At 35.3% G+C, this 25,707-nt stretch overlaps 1 protein-coding gene across 1 annotated transcript in view; it reads right to left on the reverse strand.

The window, feature by feature from the left end:
- Corin (corin, serine peptidase) overlaps positions 1-25,707 on the reverse strand; it is a 127,792-nt gene that overhangs the window by 98,703 nt on the left and 3,382 nt on the right. The window contains 1 exon segment of the mRNA XM_076864658.2: positions 14,087-14,268. Coding sequence (XP_076720773.2) covers positions 14,087-14,268 — 182 coding nt within the window.

Genomic DNA, 25,707 nt, shown 5'->3' on the forward strand with positions numbered 1-25,707 from the left:
TCACCCTGAGCCACATGTTGTCCACTATTTCCCAGATACTACCATGCAATGAAGTCCAGTTGCCCACTATGGGAGCTGGTTTAAGAATTTATCAATCTTTATTGATCATCTTCCCTTCCCTGAATGGCTTCCCCACCCATCTGGCCACTGCCCCATGCATCATCCAAATGTGCCATTAGAGCTCAACTCCTTGTCTCAGGGTTTGACTGTGTTTATGCATCTATCTCTTCACTGGCCTATAAACTCTTTCCAAATGTGAAGGTCAGCATTCTTTTTCTGGTTCCTTGTAAACTGAGTACACAGGATATGCTTACTAAATGAATGAATGTTGCTTGAGGCACTTAAATTGGACAGTGCATATGGCATCCCAATTTATCTCATCTGCATTATTTCACTTAGCCTGTAAGGTTGTTCTCCCACTCAGGTATTATTATTCCTGCTGAAAAGTTGAAGAGACGGAAGTTTTAAGAATTTAGAAAATTGCTCAAGCCTTCAAAATTATTAAGCAAAACCACTGGGATTTAAATACAAACCATCAGATTTAAGTTTGTTCCCTTTAAAAACAGCAGCTACATATGGAAAAAATACAGTGTTTTATACTTTGAAATTATAAATGTAGGAAAATTTGAGGTTCTGAGAAAACTTCATTTCATTTAAAGCTAGTCACTTTAATGGAAAGTTCAAGGTTGGTTATTAATGTTTTCATGATGATATATAATCATCACAAAACAATGATTCTAAGTCCTTCAAAGATACAGTGTTGCATTATTTTTCTCAAATGAACCTGCTATTCAGTGGGAGAAATTCAAAGCATGTGTTTTATCAAGATCCAAAACTACAATTTGGGGGCTAATAGCACTGAAATGGTTGCTATCAGCAAACAGAGCTAGACAAAGCAAATAAGATACTACAAAAAGGAAGAAGAAAAGGAAAAAAATAAATAATTGAAGTTCTTTCATGGCAGGGAGATCTCTATCAACTCAAAGAAATAGCATTTAAAAACTACTTTCCATATATGATTTCAGCCAAGGTGGAGGAAAGGATTAGTCAGAAAGATCAGAATGATTGATGGGCCTTGAACTTTAGTCCCCTGAGTTCTCACAACTCAACTATGGAAACACACACAAATGTTTATTTTTAAACCTCTGAAGAACAGTTCCCACAGCATTATCACTTTAGCACATTATTTACAGGACCTAGCACCAACATAAGATAGAAAGGATAAGACAATTGTGTATACTTTGTTATGAGGACAAAACATGTTAAGAGTTATGACTGATTTAAAGGCAGCTCAGAGAAGATGAATTGCATTCACAGAACTATGCATTGGGAAAAGCAGCTGTTACAAGTCGTGGGTTTTGGCTCAATTCACTCTGGAAAGACATTTGAGAGCTCTTATAAAAGGGGTTAGAAGAGAGGGTATCATTCAAGGATTAATAACCAAATCCCAGAATGGTGGACTGTTTGGTAGAGGATAGAACCTAAGAGGTTGTATTTAAAATAACACTGGAATGACCTCCCTGAACCTCATTTTCCTAATCTATAATTAGAAAGATGATAATACCTCAGAGATCTACTCTGGAAGCAAAATGAGCTAGCAGCTGTGAAAGCACTTCGGAAAGGAAAATGGGGTGCATAATGTAAAGGGGGGAATTACCATTTTCTTGGGTTGAATGATTATACAAGTGGGGAGGAGAAAATTGGGACAGGAATCAAATTTAGTCATTACTCATTACTTGGATTACGTTCATGGTGCAACTTCACAGTGCACCGTGAACACCTCTTCCTCTTTACCAGGAGGGGCCCTTTCCCTTTTAAAATAGTCACAATTGCTAAAGGTAACCTACTCTATTGATATTTAACCTGTGTCTGTATAATTTCTGAATGAGAGCATGTTTACATGTAGTCACTGAAGTTCTTTTGTTGTGTTTCTTACATATGTTTGTTACAGATTAGAAAACACCTGATTATGATGTTGATAATGATGATGATGATGACGACGACGACGACAATGAGAATGTTGTTGTTGTTGTTTGGGGAAAGAACCTTATAAAACAAAGTTCTAGGTCTGGGTTTCTCAGAAGCAATTCTCTTTGGTATTTTGAGTCCCATAATCTTTTGTTGTAGGGGACTGTACTGTGCATCAAGGTATGTTTAGCAATATACTTGACTTTACCCATGAAATGTTAATGGCAATTCCTCCTGTCAACACAGTTATAATAACCAAAAATCTCTACAAACATTACTAAATGTTCACTGGGAAAAGAAGGAGGTATTGCAAAATCACCCCTGGTTGAGACTCACTGAATTAGATGAGTATGAGTTAATAGTAGGATCACCATAATTATTGTTATTTTTTTCCAGAGTTTCTGGGGTAATATTCAGAACAGAATAGGACAATCAATTTATTCAATGAATGAAAAATGAGAGAAGCACTATGTTAGGTGTGTCCTATAGCATAAACCCATATTTTATCATATTATATAATAAATGTTTTTCTATTTGGTATACAATATATTCTTAGTACATGAACACTCTTTAGTAACTATGTGTCCTTATGCTATTAATTATAGTTATGCATATACAGAGATCACAGCTAGCAGTGGCTTCCTCTGTAGCATAAGGGTCATAACATATCTATCATAATACTTTAATCCATCACTTCTGAGACAAAATAATTGTTTAATATTTTATATAAATATTGCATCAAACACAATTTCTCAAACCCATTTGCAGAGAATTTATTCTACATGAAGAAAAATTACAACCAAGAATTCTAAAATAGTTCTATGACACTTAGAAGACCTCATATTAGTGTACTTAGGAAATATGTTTTCTTTAAACAAAAGTTTTTAAAATACATATGTTTCATCAATCTTTTCAAGATCACCAATTGTGAGTTTCATAATATTTTCTGATAGTAGAGATCTGACAATTGAAGTTGCATTTCAGTTTGAGTTGTTAAAAAACACATACTGAAAATGTTATTGGATTTTCAGGAACTGATATTTTTTTGACCAACAGTGTTAAAGCAGACTGATGTTTTGATTTTCAAATTTTCCCTACAGATCCTTAAATTCAGTGTCAATGGGTAATCCTGTGTAATATTTCAAAAGACCACTAATAAAGACCTTAAGTGTTCTTATCAAATCAGGAGAAAATGTAGCTGGAAAACAAAAGACTTGAAGGACTTCTTTTTTCAGAGCGACTTACTAGTCCTTCAGATGGCTTATTGTTACACAACATCTTTTGGAGGGAATCCTGATTTAGTAGCAGATCTCTACTAAATAATATGTTAAAAGGAAATAACTTTCACTTCTGGCCACATCAGGTCAACGCTGCATTCAAGTGCAGCTGGAAAAGGCAGATAAAACACAAAAAAACATCTGTTTGAAGGTGTCTGAGAGCTGATGAGAAAATTAAGATGTGAGTGGTCAAGATCCCAGAGAAAATATAAATACAGAACAAAGAGCTTACATTCTGTGCACATGTTCCCTAGTGGAACTTGCTGGTTATTGATATGGTGCTAGAAACAATCTAGACACAGGGCCACTGTAAAGGGGCACAGAAGCTAACAGAGCTTTGGCAGTTCCACAGGGGTAGAGAGCTTGGTGTTGCCAAAGCAGTCAATGTTAAGGAGACAAGCAGGCAACCAGTGAGAAAAGGGACACAGATGAGGGACCCATTATTTGGGAGAAGTCTCCCACAAGGCAATTGCTACAGAACACGAAGCTAAAGTAAATGGAAGTTACAGAAATCATGTTGTTCTGAGAGGAAAACAGAACTTAGGACTGCCTGAGGAGAAAGGAAATAGAGTCAACACTGCAGTTTCTCAGCTGGGATCATTGGCGAACCCCCCCCTCAGAATGGATACAAGTGAAATTTGATGAAGTCTTATAAACAGGGAGCAAAATCAGCTCAGTCTTGTTTGATTAAGATAATCTGGTCCCATTCTCTGTTCCTACCCTTCCAGAAAGGAACTGTAGTTCCTCCCCATTAGTCAATAGCCTTTAATTTTCAGGTCTTTTAGCCTTTACTTGGACTGCAGAATGCTGCAGTTGGAAAATACGATAACTGAAATAAAAATTCACTAGAGAGGCTCAACTGCAGATTTGAGCAGGTAAGAGAAAGGATCAGCAAACTTGAAAATAAGCAAATTGAGATGAGCTTGTATATGGAAAGGAAGGAGAAAAGAATGAAAAAAAGTAAAATGTCCTTAATGACTTAAAGAATGTACTAATATGTGCATAATGGAAGTTCTACAAAGAGATAAAAGATTTGGTTAGAATTTCAGAAGATACATAAAAATTTCTCAAATCAGATTAAAAAAGCATTTATTTATTCATTCCAGAAGTACAATAACTCAAATAACATATACTCAAAACTCAAATATAATAAATTCAAAAGGATCTCTTTTTGGATACCTAGTAATCTTGCTATTAGAAATCAAAGACACCAGAAAAATAATTGAAAACACAAAGAGATAAGTATCATATAAAACAAAAATAGAGCCTCAGTAAGATTAGCAACTACCATCTCATCAGAATTCATGTATCCAAATAAAATTTAAAGTATTTATTTAAAGTAAGGAGAATAAAATTTAAAGTAAGGAGAATAAAACTATTTAAAGTAAGGAGAATAAAACTGTCAACCAACAATTTCATATACACCAACACTATTCTTTCTCAATGAGAGACACAAAAACTGAGAGAAGTTGCCACTTGAAGAACCACTTCAGGAATACTAAAAGAAGTCATTCAGGATGAAATAAAAGAACAGCAGGCAATTACTTAAATCCACATGAAAATTTAAAAGTGCTGGTACGGTTAATTAAATAGGCAAATGTAAAAGAAAATATAAATGTATTTTTGTCCTCAAATATTATCTGATTTAAAAATCAAGTACATAAATTGATAATTTTAAAACTATTTTGAGGTACTTACAATAAATAAAGATGTAATTTCTATGACAATAATGGCCAAGAAAGAAAGAAGAAAAAATGAAGTCAAATAAAAGTTTACATAGTGTTGAAATTAGATTGATATTCATCTGAACTAGATTGCTATAACTGATGATGTTAATTATAGTCCCAGGGTAACCAAAAATACAGTTGAAAAATGCAAAATAAATTAAAATGCTTTACTAGGATATATATCTAACACACACACACACACACACACACACACACACACACAACAAAAACAGCAATGGAGGACAGAGATATAAAAAAGCCATATAGAAAATCGGACATGTAGATTTGTACTTGTAATTACATTTAATGTAATTATGTAATTAAAACACTATAGTCACATTTTCCAAGTAGATAAAACATGTAATTCAACTATATTCTGCCTATAAGAGACATACTTTATATTTAGAGACACAAATGGATTGAAAGTTTAAAAATGGAAAATTTTTAAGTGTATACATGCTTACATATATTATATTGATGTTGGGTAGAGCATTCTGAAGATGTTTACGAGCTTCACAAATATTCTATCACCTTTTTTTAATCTTTTGTTCAGTTATCCTATCCATAAATGAAAGTGGAGTGTTATTGTTGAATTGTCTATGATTCCCTTCAGGTCTATCATTTTTCTCCTTTTAATATTTCTGGGTTCTATTGTTAAATTATATTTTCCTTATGAATTGAAATTTAAAATGTTCCTTTTCTCTGTTAGACTTTTTATGCTAAAGTTTATTGGATCTAATATTAGAATAACCATTCCAGCTCCTTTGGTTACCGTTTGCATAGTATAGTCACACATAAACTTTTATCAAAATCACAGCTGATTTTATTTTGCAACTGATAAGCTAGTCCTAAAATTTATATAAAAATTCAAGGAACACAGAATGGCTTTAAAATCCTAAAAATGTTAGAGGACTTATAATTTTCAATTTCAAAACTTACTGCAAAGCCAAAAGACAGTGAATACTCACATAAGGATAATCAGATCAATGAAACAGAATTGAGAGTCCAAAAATAAATGCACACATTTATGGTCAATTCATTTTTGACAAGGGTATCAAGTCTACTTAATGGGAAAAGGATAGTCTCTTCAATAGTTGGCACTGGGACAACTGGATTTTCACATACAAAGGAATGAAATTAGAATCCTACTTCACACCATGTACAAAAAAATAATTTAAAATAGATCAATGGCCAACCTAAATATAAGAGTTAAATCTATGACTCTTAAGAGAAAATATAGGAGTAAATATGAGTGATCTTGTATTTTAGACATTTCTAAAATTCCCACTAAAAGTACAAGTGCAAAAGAAAAATAATAGATAACACTGGAATTCTTCAAATTTAAACCTTGTGCACTTCAAAGGATATCATAAAAAAAATAAAGACTTCCCTGGAGTGCAAAAAACATCTGCAGATTATGTATCATTAGGCATTTGTATCCAGAGTATATGAAAAACTCTTCCTATTCCACAAATATAAAAGACAAATGGCCTAATTTTAAGATGGCCTAAGTATTTGAATACACATTTCTCACTATAAGATAAACAAATGACTAATACTAATAAGCTTATGAAATGTTGCTCAACATAATCAGTCATTAGCAAAATGCAAATCAAAAACACAATGGAATGTTGCTTTACATCGATAGGTTGGTTATAACTGAAAAGGACAATAAGTGCAAGTGAGGATGTGGATAAATTAGAACATTCATACATTGCTGAGTATTGGCTGTTCTTAAATACTGAGTTGCTACTAGTCTCAGAAACCCCACTCCTAGGCATATAGCCAAGAGAGTTGAAAATGAATGTCCACACTAAAACTTGTACATGGATATTTACAGCAGCAGTATTCTTGATAGTGAAAAAGTTAAAACAACATGAATGTTCTTCAATTAGTAGTATATGGATTTTTTAAAAATTGTGGTGTATTCCTACAATGTAGTATTAACAATAAAAGTGAAAAAAATACTGATATATGCTATGATATGTATGAATCTTTAAACTATTATGCTAAGTTGAGCTGGGGATGTGTCACAAAAGGTGCTATATTGTATGATTCCATAGATATAAAATTTCCAGAATAGTCAAATTCATAGAAACAGAAAGTAAAGTAGTGGTTATGATGAGCTGAGGAGAGGAGAGATGGTAATTTACTGCTAATGGATATGGGGTTTCTTTGTAAAATGATGAATATGTTCCGGAAAGAGACAGTTGTGACAGACAACTCTGTACGTATTCTAAAATTAACTGTACACTTTAAATAGATGAATTTCATGACGTGAATTATATCAATAGAGCTAGTATTTTTAAAAAGTAATTAACCTAATATGAAGAAAATTACATATCATTTTAGTAGATATAGAAAAAATATTTGATAAAATTCAAAATCCATTGATGAATTTTTTAAAAACCACAATGAGAAAATTTCCTTAATCTGACCAAGATTGCACATAGAACTCCTTAAGCAAATTTATTGAAAGCTTTCTATCTGATTCAGAAGTTATAGAAGGCACCAAGAACTGGGAAGGAAGAAATTAACTGTCATTTGTAAATAAGATGATTGTGGTTTTAAAAATTTTTGAATGAATCAAGATGAACTATAAAATGTATTAAATGATTTAACAAAGTCATTGGAAACAAAGAAATGGAAAAAAGTTTTAAAAAGATATAATTCACAATAACAAAGAGATACTATATGTCTACTGATAATCTAAGGGATGAGTGTGAGAACTCTGTGGTTAAAACTATAACATATTACTGAGAGAAATTTAAAAGTACCTCATTTAAAATACCAAATTAACTATTGCCATAATGTACCATCTGTATGGATTGGAATACTCAGTGTTGCAAAGAAATTCTTGCCAATTCAATCTATACACTTAATATATCCCAACTTTAAAATACAAAATAAACCCAGAATTTGTAGAAATTACAACATGTTTTCAAAATTTATATCAACCCAAATATTCATCATGTTGAGTTAGGCCCTGACTTCCTTAACAAGACTCCTAAAGCGCAAGAAATAAAACCAAGAATTAATAAATGGGATGGGTTCAAACTAAAAAGATTCTTCTCAGCCAACAAGGTGAAGAGAGAGCCTCCCTACATTTTATTTTATTTTTTTTAAGAGAGAGGGAGAAACAGAGAGAGAGAGAGAGAAAGAGAGAGAGAGCGGGAGGGAGAATTTTTTTAATATTTATTTTTAGTTTTCGGCGGACACAACATTGTTGTTTGTATGTGGTACTGAGGATCGAACCCGGGCCACACGCATGCTAGGCGAGTGCACTACCGCTTGAGCCACATCCCCAGCCCGAGCCTACATTTTAGAAGCAAATTTTTGCCAAGTGCACATCAGATAGAGCACTAATCTCCAGGATATATAAAGAACTCCAAAGCCTAAACATCACCTCCAGGAGTTCTGCCTATGGTATTAATTCTCTCACTCTAGCAACCCCACCTTGAGGGTGGAGTAAGCATCATACTCCAGACAACCCAGCCTAATACTGCTGAGAAGGGAATCTAGGAATCTTGATCTCCAAGAGAAAAAAAAAATCCTTTAACTTTTCATTGAGGTTTTTTTTTTTTTTTCTGTTTAAGTGTGACTGTGTGATTCATGGACATTTATACATATTCATATATGTTTTTTTTCCTTCTCATTTCTAGTCCACTTGGAAGACACAGTTTCAGGCTATGAAGACAAAACATATGATCTTGAAAACAAAGTTGACCACAGAGAAAAAATAAATAACCTAATATTACATCTAAAGCCCCAGAGATACAAGAACAAATCAACACCAAAAGTAGTAGGAGACAGGCAATAATTAAAAATTAAATATTAAAAATTAAAATAATTAAAATCAGAGCTAAAATCAATGAAACTCGAACAATCCAAACATTGATGAAACAAAAAGTTTGTTTTTAAGAAATACATAAAATTGATAAACCCTTAATTAAGCTAAAAAAGAGAGAGAAAACTCAAATTATTAAAATTCATGATGAAAAAGGAAGTATTACAACAGACACTGCTGAAATACAAATGATAATCAGAAACTATTTTGAAAATTTATATTCTAGTAACATAGAAAATCTTGAAGACATCAACAAATTTCTAGGGGCATGGCCTACCCCAATTGAAGGAGAACATAGGAAATTTAAACAGATCAATTTCAAGCAATGAAATAAAAAATGCCATCAAAAGCCTACCAATAAAGAAAAGCCCAGGACCAGACGGATTCTCAGTTGAGTTCTACCAGACCTTCAAAGAAGAACTAACACTAATCCTCTTCAAATTATTCCATAAAATAGAAAAGGAGGGAACCTTCCAAACTCATTCTGTGAAGCTAGTATGATCTTGATATCAAAATCAGACCAAGACACATAACGGAAAGAAAACTCCAGACCAGTATCCCTGATGAATATAGATGCAAAAATTCTTAATAAATACTGACAAATCACATACAAAAACATATTAAAAAGATAGTGTACCATGATCGAGTGGGGTTCATCCCAAGGATGCAAGGTTGATTCAATATCCAGAAGCCAATAAACATAATTCATTATTTCAATAGATGCAAAAAAAAATCTGACAAAATAGAGCATCCATTCATGTTAAAAACACTAGAAAAACTAGGGATAGTAGGAACATATCTTAGCATTGTAAAAGCTATACATGTTAAACCCAAGGCCAAAGTCATTCTAAAAGGAGAAAAATTGAAAGCATTCCTTTTAAAAACTTGAACAAGACAAGGATGCCCTCTTTCACCACTTCTATTCAACATTGTCCTTAAAACTCTAGACAGAACAATTTAGAAGAAAGAAATTAAAGGTTTACGAATAGGAAAAGAAGAACTCAAGCTATCACTATTCGATGATATGAGGGTGGCCTTAGGCCTGAGCCTAAGGAACTCCATTTTTAAAATTCCAGTTTGAAACCTGCAGTCTCACCAGGCACACCCACAGAGACCTCCAGTATGGCCTCAGACAAGTTACTTCCCTTCACCCTGATAAACAGAGAGAAGCCTCTGGCAGGTGGTCCTCACCTGATAAGAGGGAAAGACAAGAAGCTCAGGGTGGAGACCACCAGATCAGAGGTTTCTGACTCCAGGGTAAATGATGTCATGGAGAAATCTGGTGGTAGCTGATAAGGATTGCAAGGGGGGTCAAAAAGCCCCCAGATTTAGTATAAATAATAGAGCTGATGAGCAGGGATTCAGCCAGCCAAAACAAGATGCACTTGAGCTAGAGGGCCTGATGGGGACCTGGACTGACATCCCATCACTTGTTTCCAGAGCCTCTGTGTGATCCTCACTGCTCTCAAACTCTACCACCTCGTCCGGACCCTGGTGAGAGCTGCAACTTCTCCCTATGTGACCCTCTCCTCAACAGGCCGTCCACTCTACACAAGAAGAAGCCTGCTTTGGTTTGAAACCTGATCACTGCTGTCTGAGTGAGTGAGCATCTGCTGGACGTAAAGCCCAAGGCTTGAGACCTCTGAACTTAGCACACAGAGGGAACGTCTGTCACTAGCCTGTCATGATTAAGTGTGTTTGCAGTGCTTAGAATTAATCTAGAACTGTTTGCTGTGAATTAATTAATCCACAATTGTTTACTGCGAATTGATTATGTCTATTGCAGTGACTAGCATTAAGGATTGTCATTTTCCTGATTAAGAACCAATAGAGTTAAACTGTACTGCGTAATTTGAGTGAATAAAGCATGGAAAGGGGCAGAAGCACGTGGACATTCTTTATTTTTCCCCTCTACTGCATATGTCGCAATTTTGCCCCCTGGCAACAGACAATGACATGATTCTATATTTGAAAGATCTGAAAAATTCCACCAGAAAACTTCTAGAACTAATAAATGAATTCATCAAAGTATCAGGTATAAAATCAACACTCATAAATCAAACACATTCCTATATATCAGTGATGAAACTATGAAAGAGAAATGAGGAAAATTACCCCTATTCACCATAACCTTAAAAAAAAAATACTTGGGAATCAATCCACCAAAAGAGGTGAAAGATCTCGACAATGAAAACTACAGAACACCAAAGAAAGAAATTGAAGAAGACCTTAGAAGATGGAAAGATCTCCCATGTTCTTGGATAGGCAGAATTAATATTGTCAAAAATGGCCATTCTACAAAAAAGCATTTTATGGATTTAATGCAATTCCTATTAAAATTCCAATGACATTCTGCATAAAAATAGAAAAAGCAGTCATGAAATTCATTTGGAAAAATAAGAGGCCCAGAATAGCCAATACAATCTTCAGCAAGAAAAGTGAAGCATGAACATCACAATACCAGACCTTAAATTATACTACAGAGCTTTAATAACAAAAGTGGCATGGTATGGCACCAAAACAGACATGAAGACCAATGGTACAAAATAGAAAACACAGAGACAAACTCACATGAATACAGTTAACGCATACTAGAAAAAGGTGCCATAAATATACAGTGGAGAAAAGAGCCTCTTCAACAAATGGTGCTGAGAAAACTGGAAATCTATATGTAGCAAAATGAAGTTAAACCCCTATTTCTCACCGTACACAAAACTCGACTCAAAGTGGATCTAAGACCAAGCATTAGACCAGAGACCCTGAGCCTAACAATAGAAAATGTAGGCCCAAATTTATATTATGTCAGCTCAGGAATCAAATTCCTCAACAAGACTCCAAAAGCACAAGAAGTAAAATCAAGAATCAATAAATCAGATAGTATCAAACTAAAAACCATCTTCACAGCAAAGGAAACAACCAAGAGCATGAAGAGAGAGCCTACAGAATGGAGAAAATCTTTGCCACCCACACCTCAGATAGAGCATTAATCTCCAGGATTTATAGAAAACTCAAATAACTTAACACACACACACACACAAAAAAAAAAAACCCAAAACAAAAATAAACAAAAAACCAAATAACCCAATCAATAAATGGGCAAAGGAACTGAGCAGGCACTTCGTAGTAACATCCGTCAACAAATATATGAAAAAATGTTCAACATCTCTAGCAACTAGAGAAATGCAAATCAAAACTACACTGAGATTTCATCTCACTCCAGTCAGAATGGCAATTATCAAAAATAAAGTAACAACAAATGTTGGTGAGGATGTCGGGGAAAAGGCTCACTCATATATTACTGGTGGGACTACAAATTGATGCAGCCAATATTCAAAGCAGTATGGAGATTCCTCAGAAAACTTGGAATGGAACCACCATTTGACCCAGCTATCCCACTCCTTGGTTTAAATACAAAGGACTAAAAATCAGCATTTACCAGTAAATGGATGGAGCTTGAGAATATCATGCTAAGCAAAATAAACCAATCCCAAAAAGCCAAAGGCTGAGTGTTCTCTCTGATATGAGGATGCTAACACACAACAAGGTATAGGGAAGAAGAGAAGAAGTACTTTGGATTAGATAAAGGAGAATGAAGTAAAGGAGCTGGGATGGGAATAGGAAAAACAGTCAAATGAATCAGATATAACTTTCTTATGTTCATATATGAATGCATTACCAGTGTAACTCCATATCATGCAAAAGCAAAAGAATGGGAAGTTATACTCCATGTACGTATAATATGTCAAAATACATTCTATTCTTATGTGTAACTAAAAAAAAAAAAAACAAGTAAAATTAAAAAAAAAAAAAAGACCTCAATTCCAATAGACTTGAGAGGGCTGGAGGCCAACCGCAATGGTTAGGACATCTTTACAATACATACATCCAATGATGTTGATCAATTTTTCACCACTACAATGCTTGAGATAAACAATTTAAAGGGAGAAAAGTTTATTTTGGTTCATGATTTCAGAGGTGCCAGACCATGGCTGATTGGTCCCATTGCTTTGGGCCTGTGGTGAGGCAGAACATCATGGCAGAAACTCATGGGCAAGGAGGCTCCAGCCAGGAGGCAAAGAAAGAAAGAGAGAAGGGGCCAAGAGCCCTCTCAAGGGCACACTTCTTATGACCCAGCCCTACCAAGCCCCACTCCCAAAGGTTCTACCACCTCTCAATATCACAAAAGACTGACAGCCAAGCCTTTAGCACATGGATCCTTGGGGACATTTAAGATCCAAACCATAATAGTGTACAAATCCAGTACATGTATAAAACAATAATAAACATATGAGAAATGGGCAAAATATTTCTAGAAACATATCAAAAAGAATATTCAAATATAGGGGGGGCTAGGGAAGAACCAAGGTGCTTTGGTTTAGACAGGGGGGAGTAAAAGGAGGAGAGGGGGAATGGAGGTAGGAAGGTAAAATAAATAGGATTTATTGCCCTATGTGCATATATGACCAGTGTAACTCTATATCATGGACAGCCAGAAGAATGAAAAGTTATATTCCATTTATGTATGATATGTCAAAATGCATCTACTTCATGTATGACTAATTAGAAAAAATTTTAAAAATAGCCAAAACATTTTCAAAATGTGATCAAAGTCATCAGGAAAATACACCTTAAAACCACAGAGATACCATTAATATTCCCACCAGAATTATTAAAATGAAAAAGACTGACAATGCCAAAGGTCAGGAAGGATGTAGAACAACTGCAATTTCATAATAGATGTTAAATGACCATTTTTAAAAACGTTTTTGCTAAACAAATACATAACCATGTTCAGACACGTTAAGAGAATATTAATAGCATTACTATGCACAATAGCTGAAAACTTAAAAGGAATGTCCACCAAGAGCAGAACAGAGAAATATATTTTTATATAATAATATATTAGAATAATACATAACAATGAAAATGAATTAACCTCAAGATGAAAACATAATTTCTCAAAATAATGCTTAGTAAATGTAGTCAGATACAGAAATGTTTTATACTCTATGATTTCATTTATATGAAGTTCAGAAAAACAAAATTACCCAAAGTGATTAAAGTCAGGATAGAGATTTCTTTGGGGAAGATGAAATATTTGGGATGGGCCTGAAGGAGTTTGTTGGGTGCTACTAAGAACCTGCTTCTTGATCTGGGATCTGGTCACTATGTTAAAATGATTGGCCTACAAAGTTATTTGCATACATCTTGTATGAATGGTATACCCAAACTAAAATGTAAAAATGAAAAGAAACACAGACACCTACATTGCTTTCCATTCTCTTGCTGTGGGGAGAAGCAAATCCGGCTGATGTTGCTGCTTTCAGTTTGGTTTTTAAACTGGGAGCATTTGAGAAAATTGGGCCAGGAGGAGTTCACCATCCCCAGGACAGACTCACAGCCTTCCTTTGCAGCCTCACAGAAAGATCTACAGGGCAGGAGGCCACGCCTAGAAGAAAAGAAAATGGTGAAAATTAATATTTTACTAAAATACTCCTCAAAAAATATTAATGTTAGCAACTAGTGCTGTAATGTTATTTGAACTTATATTTCCTACAGTCAACAACTTAAATTTCTGCATCCAGTCCTATGGCAATGATTTCAGTCATCATATTATCTGGATTCTAGAAAAATGATGTATTCCCTAACACATCATCTACCTACTTCTTGTGGTAGCAGATAGTAGTAGGTAATCATTTATCTCAAATGATTATTTTTAAATTTTCTCTGCTAAAATACACTGGCCAATCCAAAAAATAAAAAATAAAGATTTCTACTTGATATCAAAAGGAAAAATTTAACAGGGAATGAAGGCCTCAAAATTGCAAAAGCAGAAGTAGGTCACAAAATAGGGTTACTCTTGTTTCTTTTACTTCCCTTTGAGAAATTCAAAATATCACTAAGAGATACACAAAGGAAAGTTGTTCTTAACTTCCCAGAGCCTCCCTAGAAAAGAAACATTACACAAAGTGGCAACTCAGGAGACCTTGCACAGTTATTCATTTATCTTTTCAGATTTTTATTTTGTCTTCTGCAGATAGAAAAGTACAAACAATTATCTGTTAATGGTAAGAATAATGATGTCCCTGGAGCTTGTCTTTATTCACCTAAGATGCAATCAAACCCGCCCAGACCCACAGCTCTGTGGATGGAAAGTTGGATGCTAACAAGGCCAAGGCCATGAGCTGTTTCCTTTCAGATGCAGGTGGATCGCTCTACCTTACAGTTGGAGGGTGCATCTTTTTGTCCTTGCTGGTCATCAGCCAAGGTCATTTCAATGGATTTTAAGGAAACTGGGGGTGGGGGGCGGGGACATATATGTGAGTCAAATCAAAGCACACACTTCACAAATGTGGACATGATAAGATATCACAGCATCATACAATATTAAATGTGTAGGGTACCTTAAACAACACCTCATTCAATTTCTCCATTTTATAAGCACAGGCACTGTAGAATTTGGGATGTACTCAAGGTCACATAGCTCCTAAGAGCAGCTTCCTAAGCAGAAGTAGGAAAGATCCCAGGTGTTTGAACATTCAGGCCATGCTCTACCTACTCTCCCATATCATCTGTTCTCAAATAAAGGCCTAATAATTGGATTTTTAAAACTCCTTGATCAAACAAGCTCATGTATAACACACCATTCTTATTTCTATAGATTACAGTAACACAATGGGTATGCCAGCCATTGAGATAAAATGGAACAGAGAAGTCAAAGAATCTTGGGGGAGGGAAAGACCTTGTTAAATATAAAAATGTAGAAAATGAATAATCAACAATTACATTCTAATAAGAAATGTTTTTGAATTTCAGAACATCATGTTAAAAATTGAGCATATTTTAGAATCCTGACACAAAATTACCTACATACCTTAATATGTAGCCAAATTTGATAGTAAAGGTTGGGAAAAGAAGTTTTACACCAGAAAGAATTACTTTTAGTAAATGAAATATGAATTGTTCCAGGCCAGTATGGTGGTATAAAAAGACACATGATTGCTGTTCAGAAAATATATTAGATACTTACACAAATAAGAAAGTATCATTTAAATAACACCGTTTTAAAATATTTCCTTTGCTACATTTTATTCCAGAGAAGTTAGACTATATTTTCAAAAACAAAACTGGGGCACATAGTTAAGGAATGTGGAGAACATAGATCATTAGGCATTTGCTTACACTTTTAGGCACCTTTCTCAGGGTTTCACAAACATTAATTTGTGTATTTCTCACAACAGCCTTATATGAGAGGTGTTATTACTATTATTTCTAATATACAGATAAGGAAACAAGCACAGGAAAAATAAGAAACTTGTTCTTGTAATGAATGGCAAATCCAAGATTAGAACCCAGGCAGATTGACCCAAGGACCCATTCAATTAACTTACTACAGGCACGGTCTTCATGAATAGATGTTTCAATAGTACCACTCAAGGTTAATTTGCAACTTGATATGTGTTTTCCCATTGCACAGGGTGGATGGGATCTCAATTCATTTGACAAAGCATAGTACATCTGTAGTGAAATATTATATTTTTAAAGCGGCCAAGGAAGACAAAGAGAGGTTTCCACTTTCTTATCTAGGTATGAGACAGCCCACAGACGACTTGTCTTTTGTAAGACCCTTTTGTCTTCTCATCCTAGCCAGGGTCCTAGTGTCCTGATGCCATCCTGACCACCCTGACTCCAGCACCCCACCCAGAAAACCACATCCACCAGAGTACTTAGAGCATATTCTTCCCTTCCTGCATTCAAAACTGTACTCCCCACTGTAGCAGATCTTAAGTATGCTTTCAAGTAAGAGATGGGGGAAAAAACAGAGTATTACACAAAAATAGATGGACACTTACTTTTCTGGCAATTTTTGCATCTTTAAAGGAAGACTGCTTGCTGGCATAAAGCAGTCTTTGACGAAATTTCAGGCACCATTGGAAATTGAATAAAAATATCATCTAACACATTTTTGAAGGTGTGGAAGATTACTACAAATGACCTCTCCCAAGCAGTTCCCAGGCCTTTTCTCTCTGAAGCCGCTGTTTTTTGTTGTTTTAAATCATTCCACATCTTTTTTTTCAGAATCTTTCCAGGGTAACACCAGTGAAGATTGATACAGGGGCCTAGCAGAACTGTTTCCATTTTCTAAAGTTAGGTCTTTTAATTCAGAAACTAACACGTTCTCATTGTTACCATGGTCATTTTTTCTAAGTCTACCACCTATAACCTTCACATGGCCACCTCTCCACTGTCTGATCTTGGACCAACAGTTTAGTCCTGCCAAGACTCAGCTTCTTCTTTTGAAAAGTTCTAGAAAATCTGAAGTTTGTACCATTTTTCATAATCCTTTTGCCACAGACATTCTGTAAATCAAGATTCACTCTTTAATGCAATACTTCTCAGAGGAGCACTCATGATCCCACCAGCCTTGCTAAATTTCAAAAGTAATAAGCGTTTTTCTCAGGATTTGTTATGGGAATATATAGAGACATTAAAATACCATTAGACCCTTCAATCTAAAAATAGAACCTAAGAAAAATGTCTAGAGGGTTTCAAAATAGCTCTCTAAAGAGTTATAACTAACCAAGAACCATAATCTTTAAATTGCTGGACCAGGACGTGTGACATAGTGATATAATATTAATAACTAGCTGCCCTTTTAAACAGTAAGCAAAATGAGGAGACATTTGTTCTTGCTTTGCATAAAATTCCACTGCCTATGAAGGGTTGAAGCATTTTGCTTTTCATCACATGGAACAGTGTGGTGAGACAGGCCACACTATTTTGGAATATAAGTATCTATATCCAAGCAACAAGTGGACTGACAAATGAAAAACAGTGCTCATCACAAGGAAGGATCCACTTTGGCTATCAGAATTACTATTTTAGAAATGGTGATTATTTTAAATTGATGTGTGAAGTATATCTGGTATTGTGCAAAAGTCCTTGACACATTTCAAATAAAATTAAAGAGGAAAGCTCTTATACTACTTCTATAATTATGTGTTGAAACATTCAATAAACAAATAAATAATGCTATTATATGGTGATAGTGAGATTTTTATGGTGTTTTCACTAGAAACGATATTCTAAAGTGATCCATACCAAAAATTTATCCATTTTACCTCCAAAACTTTTAGAGAATTTATTTAAATTTTCTTAAAAAAGATTTAACAAAATTTTTACAAATTTTGTTATAGTATATATCCATAATGGGTTTTTATCTACAAAAAAGTTCTGATAAGGACATAAACTTAAAATTACTGAATAAGCTACAGCCACAGAATTAAGTTTATATGGCTAACAGATTATTAAATTTTATAGATCACATCTTTTCTAACTTTTAATTTGAATGACTTTTATACTTAGAAGTTATGAAAATGGTACATAAATTTTGCATATATCCTTCAACCTGGTTTCCATAATTTACTTATCTTACATAGCTACAATATTATTAGAACCAGGAAATTAATATTGCTAATAATACCTTTAACTAAATTAAAGGCCCTATTCAAATACCACCAAAAAAGATCCCACATTGCATTTAGTTGTCAATTTTTACTTTTTTTTTTTTTAACTAGCCTTTAAATATATTAGGAGAGCTCAGGATTTAAATACATTAGGAGAGCTCTTCATCCATAGGGTGGGAGGAGACAGAACTTTGCAGCAGGCACATTCTGAGATGGTTGCCAATCATCTCTGCCTCCTGGCATTCTTGCCCTGTGTCAGTCTCTCCTCTTAAATGTGCAAGCCTGGTCATTTGCTTCCACCATGGAAGGTAATGGGATATCAATTCCATTATTAGGCCCATAAGACTGTGACTTCCATCTTGCTAGCTAGCAGACCCTCTTCCATACTAGTTTTGATGAAGCAACTTGCCATATTAAGGAGGCCCATACGGCAAGGATTGGAGGGTGAACTCAGTCCAACTGCCAGCTAGGCACTAAGGCCCTCAGTCCAACAGTCCTTGAAAAATTGAACACACTCCAACACTCCCATGATCTTGGAAGTGGATACTTCCTCAGTCAAGCCTTCAGATAAGACACCAGCCTGGCCAAGACCTTAATTGCACCCTTGTGACCGACTCTAAAGGAGAGAATTCAGCTAAGCCACTTTCAAATTCCTGATTCACAGAAATGGTGAGGTAAAGATGAGTGTTGTTCTAAGCTGCTAAGAGTGTGATAATGTATTCCCCAGCAATGGGTAACAATACACTTCAACACATCACTTTGTCAGAGGCAAGCTACTGAGTTGGCTGTGCTATTCATTGATGAGACTCATGCCATCATTTTTTGAAAATACATTCCTAAATTTCTCTTTGTTAGGCTGAGCTGTTCAGTGAACAATGCTTACAAAGTCAGAAGTCACAGGCAGCTCCCAGAGCTGGGGCCCTTACTAAGCCACAAAGAGAACGTTAGTGATGGAAGAGTCTTGCAAGATCATCTATTCCCATTTCCCCCTTTTACACTGTGAATGAAGAAGCTGAAACCTAAGAAGGAGATCTCACAGCCAAACACTAGGATACTAGTCTAGTACTCCAAAATATCTTGCCTAGTTGGCCTCCTCACACAAGAACCACAGGTAACACAGGGACATCAATCCACAGTGAGCCTGAATTCATCACCACCGCTAGAAAAGACACACTCACACACACACACACACACACACACACAGAGAGAGAGAGAGAGAGAGAGAGAGAGAGAGAGAGCTTGAACTCCCTATTATGGGCCAATAGCATCAGGTTCCTATGTCAGCACATTCTGGTGTTTGAAAGAGACCTTGTAAGATGTTAGACTTAGGATACAAGAAAGGTAAGAAAGAGGTTTCCTTGGTTCTTTTCTCCACTACACATAGAGATGGAAAACTGTAAGTGAATGTTTTTATTTGTCATTGTCTCAAATCAAAGAGAAATAACAGGAGAAATCAGGGTGTTTATAGATCACATTGGTCAGAAACTCCAACAACCAGGACTGCACCCTTGTGACCTACTCTGAAGCAGAGGATTCAGCTAAGTTCTATCTTTTGTTCATTTTCCCAACTTGTTGAAGACACTGATATCAGCCAGGCATGGTGGTGCATGACCGTAATCCCAGCGACTCGGGAGACTAAGGCAGGAAGATTGCAAATTTGATGCTAGCCTGGGGAACTTATTGAGATCCTGTGTCAAAATAAGAATAAAATGTGTTGGGAATGCTCAGTGGTAGAGCACCCCTGGGTTCAATCCTTAGTACCACAAAGAGAAAGAGAGACAACAAGAAAGAGGAAAGAAGGAAGAAGGAGGAGGAGGAAGATAATGGAAGGAAGAAAAGGAGGGAGAGAGAGAAAAAAAAGAGAGAAGAAGGAAGGGGAAGGAAAAAAAGAAGAAAAAAAAAACGATGTCAAAAGCTGAAAGAGGACACCTCCAAGCACTACACGTTGTTGGCAAGACCTTATCTCCCACCAATATAAGCTCCATGAGGCCAAAGATTCTTGTCTATTTTGCTTGCAACTGTATTCCTAGACTGCAGAGTCGGCACTCCATAAACACTTATATAGAAATAAATGAGCAACCTGCAGAGGATTACTTGGTTCCCTGCTTGGGATAAAGGTTCCAATAGCAGAGTTGGGAGGAGAACCATCACCACATAGGTCCCAATCTTGTGGATTGTACCAGAGCTTACACTGCCCCTGCCCAGGGACCCCCATCTCCTTCAGGTCAGCAAACTTTACCTGTACTTCTTCAACCTTTAAATCATTTCCACATGAGAAGAAAATGTCAGTAAAACTGTTATGGATGAGGGGTTGTGGCTCAGTGGTAGAGCACTTGCCTCACATGTGTGAGACACAGGGTTTGATTCTCAGCACCACATACAAATAAATGAATAAAGGTCCATCAACAACTAAAAATTTTTTTTAATTGCCATGGATTAAAACCCTACAGATTAATTATCTTGTTTATATCCCAATTGTAGGATGTCACACTTAAAATAGAGAAATTCTAGAAAATACCAACAGTGAAATACAGATTGAATTAGGGCAGATGTGAATAACATTAAGCCACACAACCCCGGAAGGGTATATAAAATTGCATACCCTTCTAACCAGCATAATGCTGATTCTCATTAGTATTTGGCATACTCATCAAGGCCTATGGGATAGGGAATTAACAAATCACAAAGGAAACTTGAAATTGTTATTTTTTGCAGCTGTTTTGATTTTTGCCCATCATAAAAGAATGCCATAAATATGGAACTCCAAATGAATTGAATCACAAGTATTATTTCTAAAATCTAGTCACATCCATACAATACCAATGAATTATTGAGTAGAAATATAAACAAACTACTCCACTGAACTTGACAAAATATATGTGCTTGAGACACTGTCAGAAACATGACAAGGCATTTCAGCAAGATTCGATCTGTCCTGGACTGATTCTCTAGCTTTGCATAGTTGTGAAATAAAAGTAATCTGAATTGTCTGACCATACATTACCTATAGGTTCATAAAAAGAAACCTCATCTATCATTGGATGTTCCATGTATACTGCCAAAAAGCAGATTAGCTTGCCTGTGTCATTGAACACTCAGGTACTGGCACTGACAGGACTGAGAGACTGCTGTCTCCAAATTAGCAGAGGCATTCAGAGAAGTAACCAGGAAATGACTTTCACGATATTGTTGGTAACAGCAATACAGTTCAATTTTTTTCTTTTACTTCTGACCTATACATTTTAAAATTATAATTATAAAAAAATCATTCTAAATGTTTCCATTTATTCCCAAATATAACACAATAAAGTTTTTGAGAAATAGTTAAAATCCTTAGTAAAATATATTATAGTGTATAATTATTATCTATTTAGAAAAAGATAAAAATAAGTTCATACTGACTTTATATAACTAATAAGTTCTCAAAAAATTTGTTTCAAATTCAATATTCCAATTGGCCTTTAAGATGATTTCAGGGTTGCAATTTATATAGTAGATTGTCACCGGCTGTGTTATGAACTAATTAAGGACACAGTAAGTCTTCCAAAATTACCTGATAAACAAATGTGTGGGTTTTTTTTTACTGTAACATTATTAAGAAAGTTCAATTCAAAATTATGTGGCAATATAAGATGTGAAGTAGTAGAAATTTGATGATAAGAAAGCGGCTTTATAGTGTTTAGATAACAAAGTTATTTATTTTTTTTTTAGACATAATCCCAATAACAACTTTGGTGCCCATCTTGATCATTCGTCTCAGTCTAGCTTTCTAAAATGATGAGGCCAAACAGGTAAACCCTATTATGATGCATTTGAAATGATAGGAAAAAAATTTCAAACCACTTAATTATAGTATGATAGACATATAAAAAGCAACTCAAGAAATTATCAGTATACCCCTTTGAAACCATCACCACCATCAAAGCCATAAACACGTCTCAAAGTTTCCTCTTGCCTCCTTTACCAGAATTAGCATGTGTGTCTGTATGTCTACATGCATGTGTTAAGAACTCTTAATATAATATAGAAAAATGTCATTGCAACTTCAAATAATGGGACCAAGATTTGTTCTTACCAGGGAAACCTGTTACTTTTGTAAAGAATTCTAGGGTGATTATAAGAAATGAACCTTCCCAAAATGAAATTTTAAATAGCTCTTATTTCTTTTAACATTGTTTTTCTTTCTCTACTAGTGGCTGAAACAAAGTATGTCTTTAGCTTTTATTTACCTACTTAAAACTTTAAAAGCAAATACTTAAAAGATGAACATAGGGTAAATAGAAGAAAGCAACACAGAAGAATGACAATCTTGACCTTTATCCAGGTTTTAGAAACAAAATTCACAGAATTAATTGTGAGAAGCAGGATGACACGGGGCCAGAATTTAATATGTGGAGTTAACAGTTCTACTATAAATGGTTTAACTTTGAGCAAGGGTCAAACCACCCAAGACACATACCATGCAAGTAGATAATTTAGCACCGTCCTGAGGTAATATACTTTAAATATCCATTTAACATTTATTAAGGTGAGAATCTGAAATTACTATCCAGAGAAATAGGGCTATGGGTAGCAGAGTTCCAATTTGCCACTTCCCACTTAGGAAAGCTGACGTCCTATAGTTAAGTCAGCCCATCTTTTCTGAGGACAGTTAGATGACCACATGTTGCTACTGAATACTGTTACACGATTCCTCATAAAAAAATCCAAGTGGATTCTCTCATAATTACTAAAACAAACATAAAAATGTCCCTGAAAAAAGTTATGAATAATTTAATTTCATTCACCTTGTTTCATAAATTTTTAGATCCCCTTCTTTGTTAGTGCCAGTATGAATGGCCTTAAGTCAATGGGAAAAATCTATCACAGGATGCTGGATTCCTTACCTGCCCAGTCTCTCCAATAAGTTCTCATCAGTCATTTTAAATTGCTCCAGTGATAGCAAACACACCATGTACTTAGTTAAAAGTTGAATCTGGCTTCATCTGCCGCCAAACTGTCAATTGCATTCTCTGCACTTGCCAGATTACATTCTTTACTCTCTATGAACATGTATAATATACAATTTTCGTGAGAACATAGCACTTTTAAGGCTGCTCTTTGAGGAAACTCATTCAACCTTCAATGCAAACCTAGGTATTGAGTAAACCAAGGAAATGATCTTGTAGTTCCTAGGTTTGGGATATCATCTTCAATCTCTGGCCATCTGGCTAGCTAAAGCATTTTTATTTCACTGTCCTTTGTCTACTGTTCATTGTCCTTAAGAATTCCTCCTAAAGAGCTCGTGGCAATTCAGTACATCCAAGGGCAAAAAAAATCATAGCCAACATGTCAAGTTCCTAATTTAAAGCCATCATTTCATGATCATGAAGCTTTTCTCTGTAAAATATAAATGGAGTGATGACAAATCAGCAGGGTTTCCTAAGAGTCCTGGAAACCAAGCCAGGAATGGGCTTTCCAGGCCAAATGAGCACCCTCTCAGCTCTGATAAAATCACAAGCCCAGTGTTTGAACAAAATGGGAAAAAGTAATGGGCACACATCAAAAGCATGTGACTGCAATACCTGCCTCCTTTTGCAAAGAGAGGCTTTACATGTACTCTGTATATCAAAAAGCCATCTCTATGCTCTGTTGTTATTCTTCAGGCTGAAAAATTGTCAATTTTTTCCTAGGTACTAAATGCTGATTTTTTTTTGTACTGTTTCATTTATTTACTCTATATGTATTAATTCTAAAGAAAAAAAACTTGCACACACAGTAAATTGAAATTTTGACTTTTGTAAGAACAATTATTTTCTTATACTAATTTTACTGGGTTTTTTTTCATTTTTTTATTAGTTGCACATGACAAAACAATGATTTTGACAAATCATACATTTGAATTCAAATGGGTATAATTTCTCATTTTTCTGAGTGTACAGGTTGCAGAATCACATTGGTTATATAACATGTATATACATACAGCAATGCTAGTGTCCATTTTATTCTGCTGCCCTTCCTGTCCCTCCTCCCCCTCCTTATTCCTCCCCCCTCCCCTCGCCTCCCATCACTTCTCTCTACCCAATCTAATGTGACACATTTCCTTTTTTTTCCCTCACATCATCCTACATGTATTTTGTATAATGATGAGGGTGTCCTTTCATCTTCCGTGCAATTCCTCTTCTCCCTCCCTTTTCCTCCTACCTCTCTTCCCTATCTAGAGGCAATTTTCTTCTCATGCTCTTCCTCCCTACTCCATTTTGAGTCACCCCCCTTATATCAAAGAAGACATTCATCATTTGTTTTTTAGGGATTGGCTAACTTCACTTAGCATAATCTGTTCTAATGCCATCCATTTCCCTGCAAATGCCATGATTTTGTTCTTTTTTAGTGCTGAGTAATATTCCAATGTGTATAAATGCCACATTTTTTTATCCACTCATCTATTGAAGGACATCTAGGTTGGTTCCACAGTCTAGCTATTGTGAATTGTGCTGCTATGAACATTGATGTAGCTGTGTCCATGTAGTATGCTCTTTTTAGGTCTTTTGGGTATAGTCCAAGAAGTGGAATAGCTGGGTCAAATGGTGGTTCCATTTCCAGCTTTCCAAGGAATCCCCATACTGCTTTCCAAATTGGCTGCACCAATTTGCAGTCCCACCAGCAATGTGTGAGTGTACCTTTTCCCCCACATCCTCGCTAGCACTTGTTATTGTTTGACTTCATAATTTCAAAGAATTAAATCCCTTTCTCTCACCATGCATAAAAGTTAACTCAAAATGGATCAAGGAGCTAGGAATCAAACCAGAGACTCTACGTCTAATAGAAGAAAAAGTTGGCCCTAATTTTCATCTCGTGGGGTCGGGCTCCAAATTCCTTAATAGGATACCTATAGCACAAGAGTTAAAATCAAGAATCAACAAATGGGACATATTCAAACTAAAAAGTTTTTTCTCAGCAAGAGAAATAATAAGTGAGGAAAATAGGGAGCCTACATCCTGGGAACAAATTTTTACTCCTCACACTTCAGATAGAGCTCTAATCTCCAGAGTATACAAAGAACTCAAAAAATTAAACAACAAAAAAACAAGTAACCCAATCAACAAATGGGCCAAGGACCTGAACAGACAATTCTCAGAGGAGGATATACAATCAATCAACAATTACACGAAAAAATGCTCACCATCTCTAGCAGTCAGAGAAATGCAAATTAAAACTACTCTAAGATACCATCTCACTCCAGTTAGAATGGCAGCCATTATGAAGTCAAACTTGCTGATATTTTTAAGCTATCCCTCCTAACCCACATATTTTTTATGGCCACCCAAATAGTCATCAGTTAAATTTTTATATTTTGGGATAGAATTCATAGAATTCATATTATACTCCAATTAGCCTGGGTTATTTATTTATTAAATGTATTTATTAAAAGCAACAACAGT

Source organism: Callospermophilus lateralis, chromosome 8 (assembly GCF_048772815.1).
Source record: "Callospermophilus lateralis isolate mCalLat2 chromosome 8, mCalLat2.hap1, whole genome shotgun sequence".
Classification (NCBI taxonomy): Eukaryota; Metazoa; Chordata; class Mammalia; order Rodentia; family Sciuridae; genus Callospermophilus; species Callospermophilus lateralis.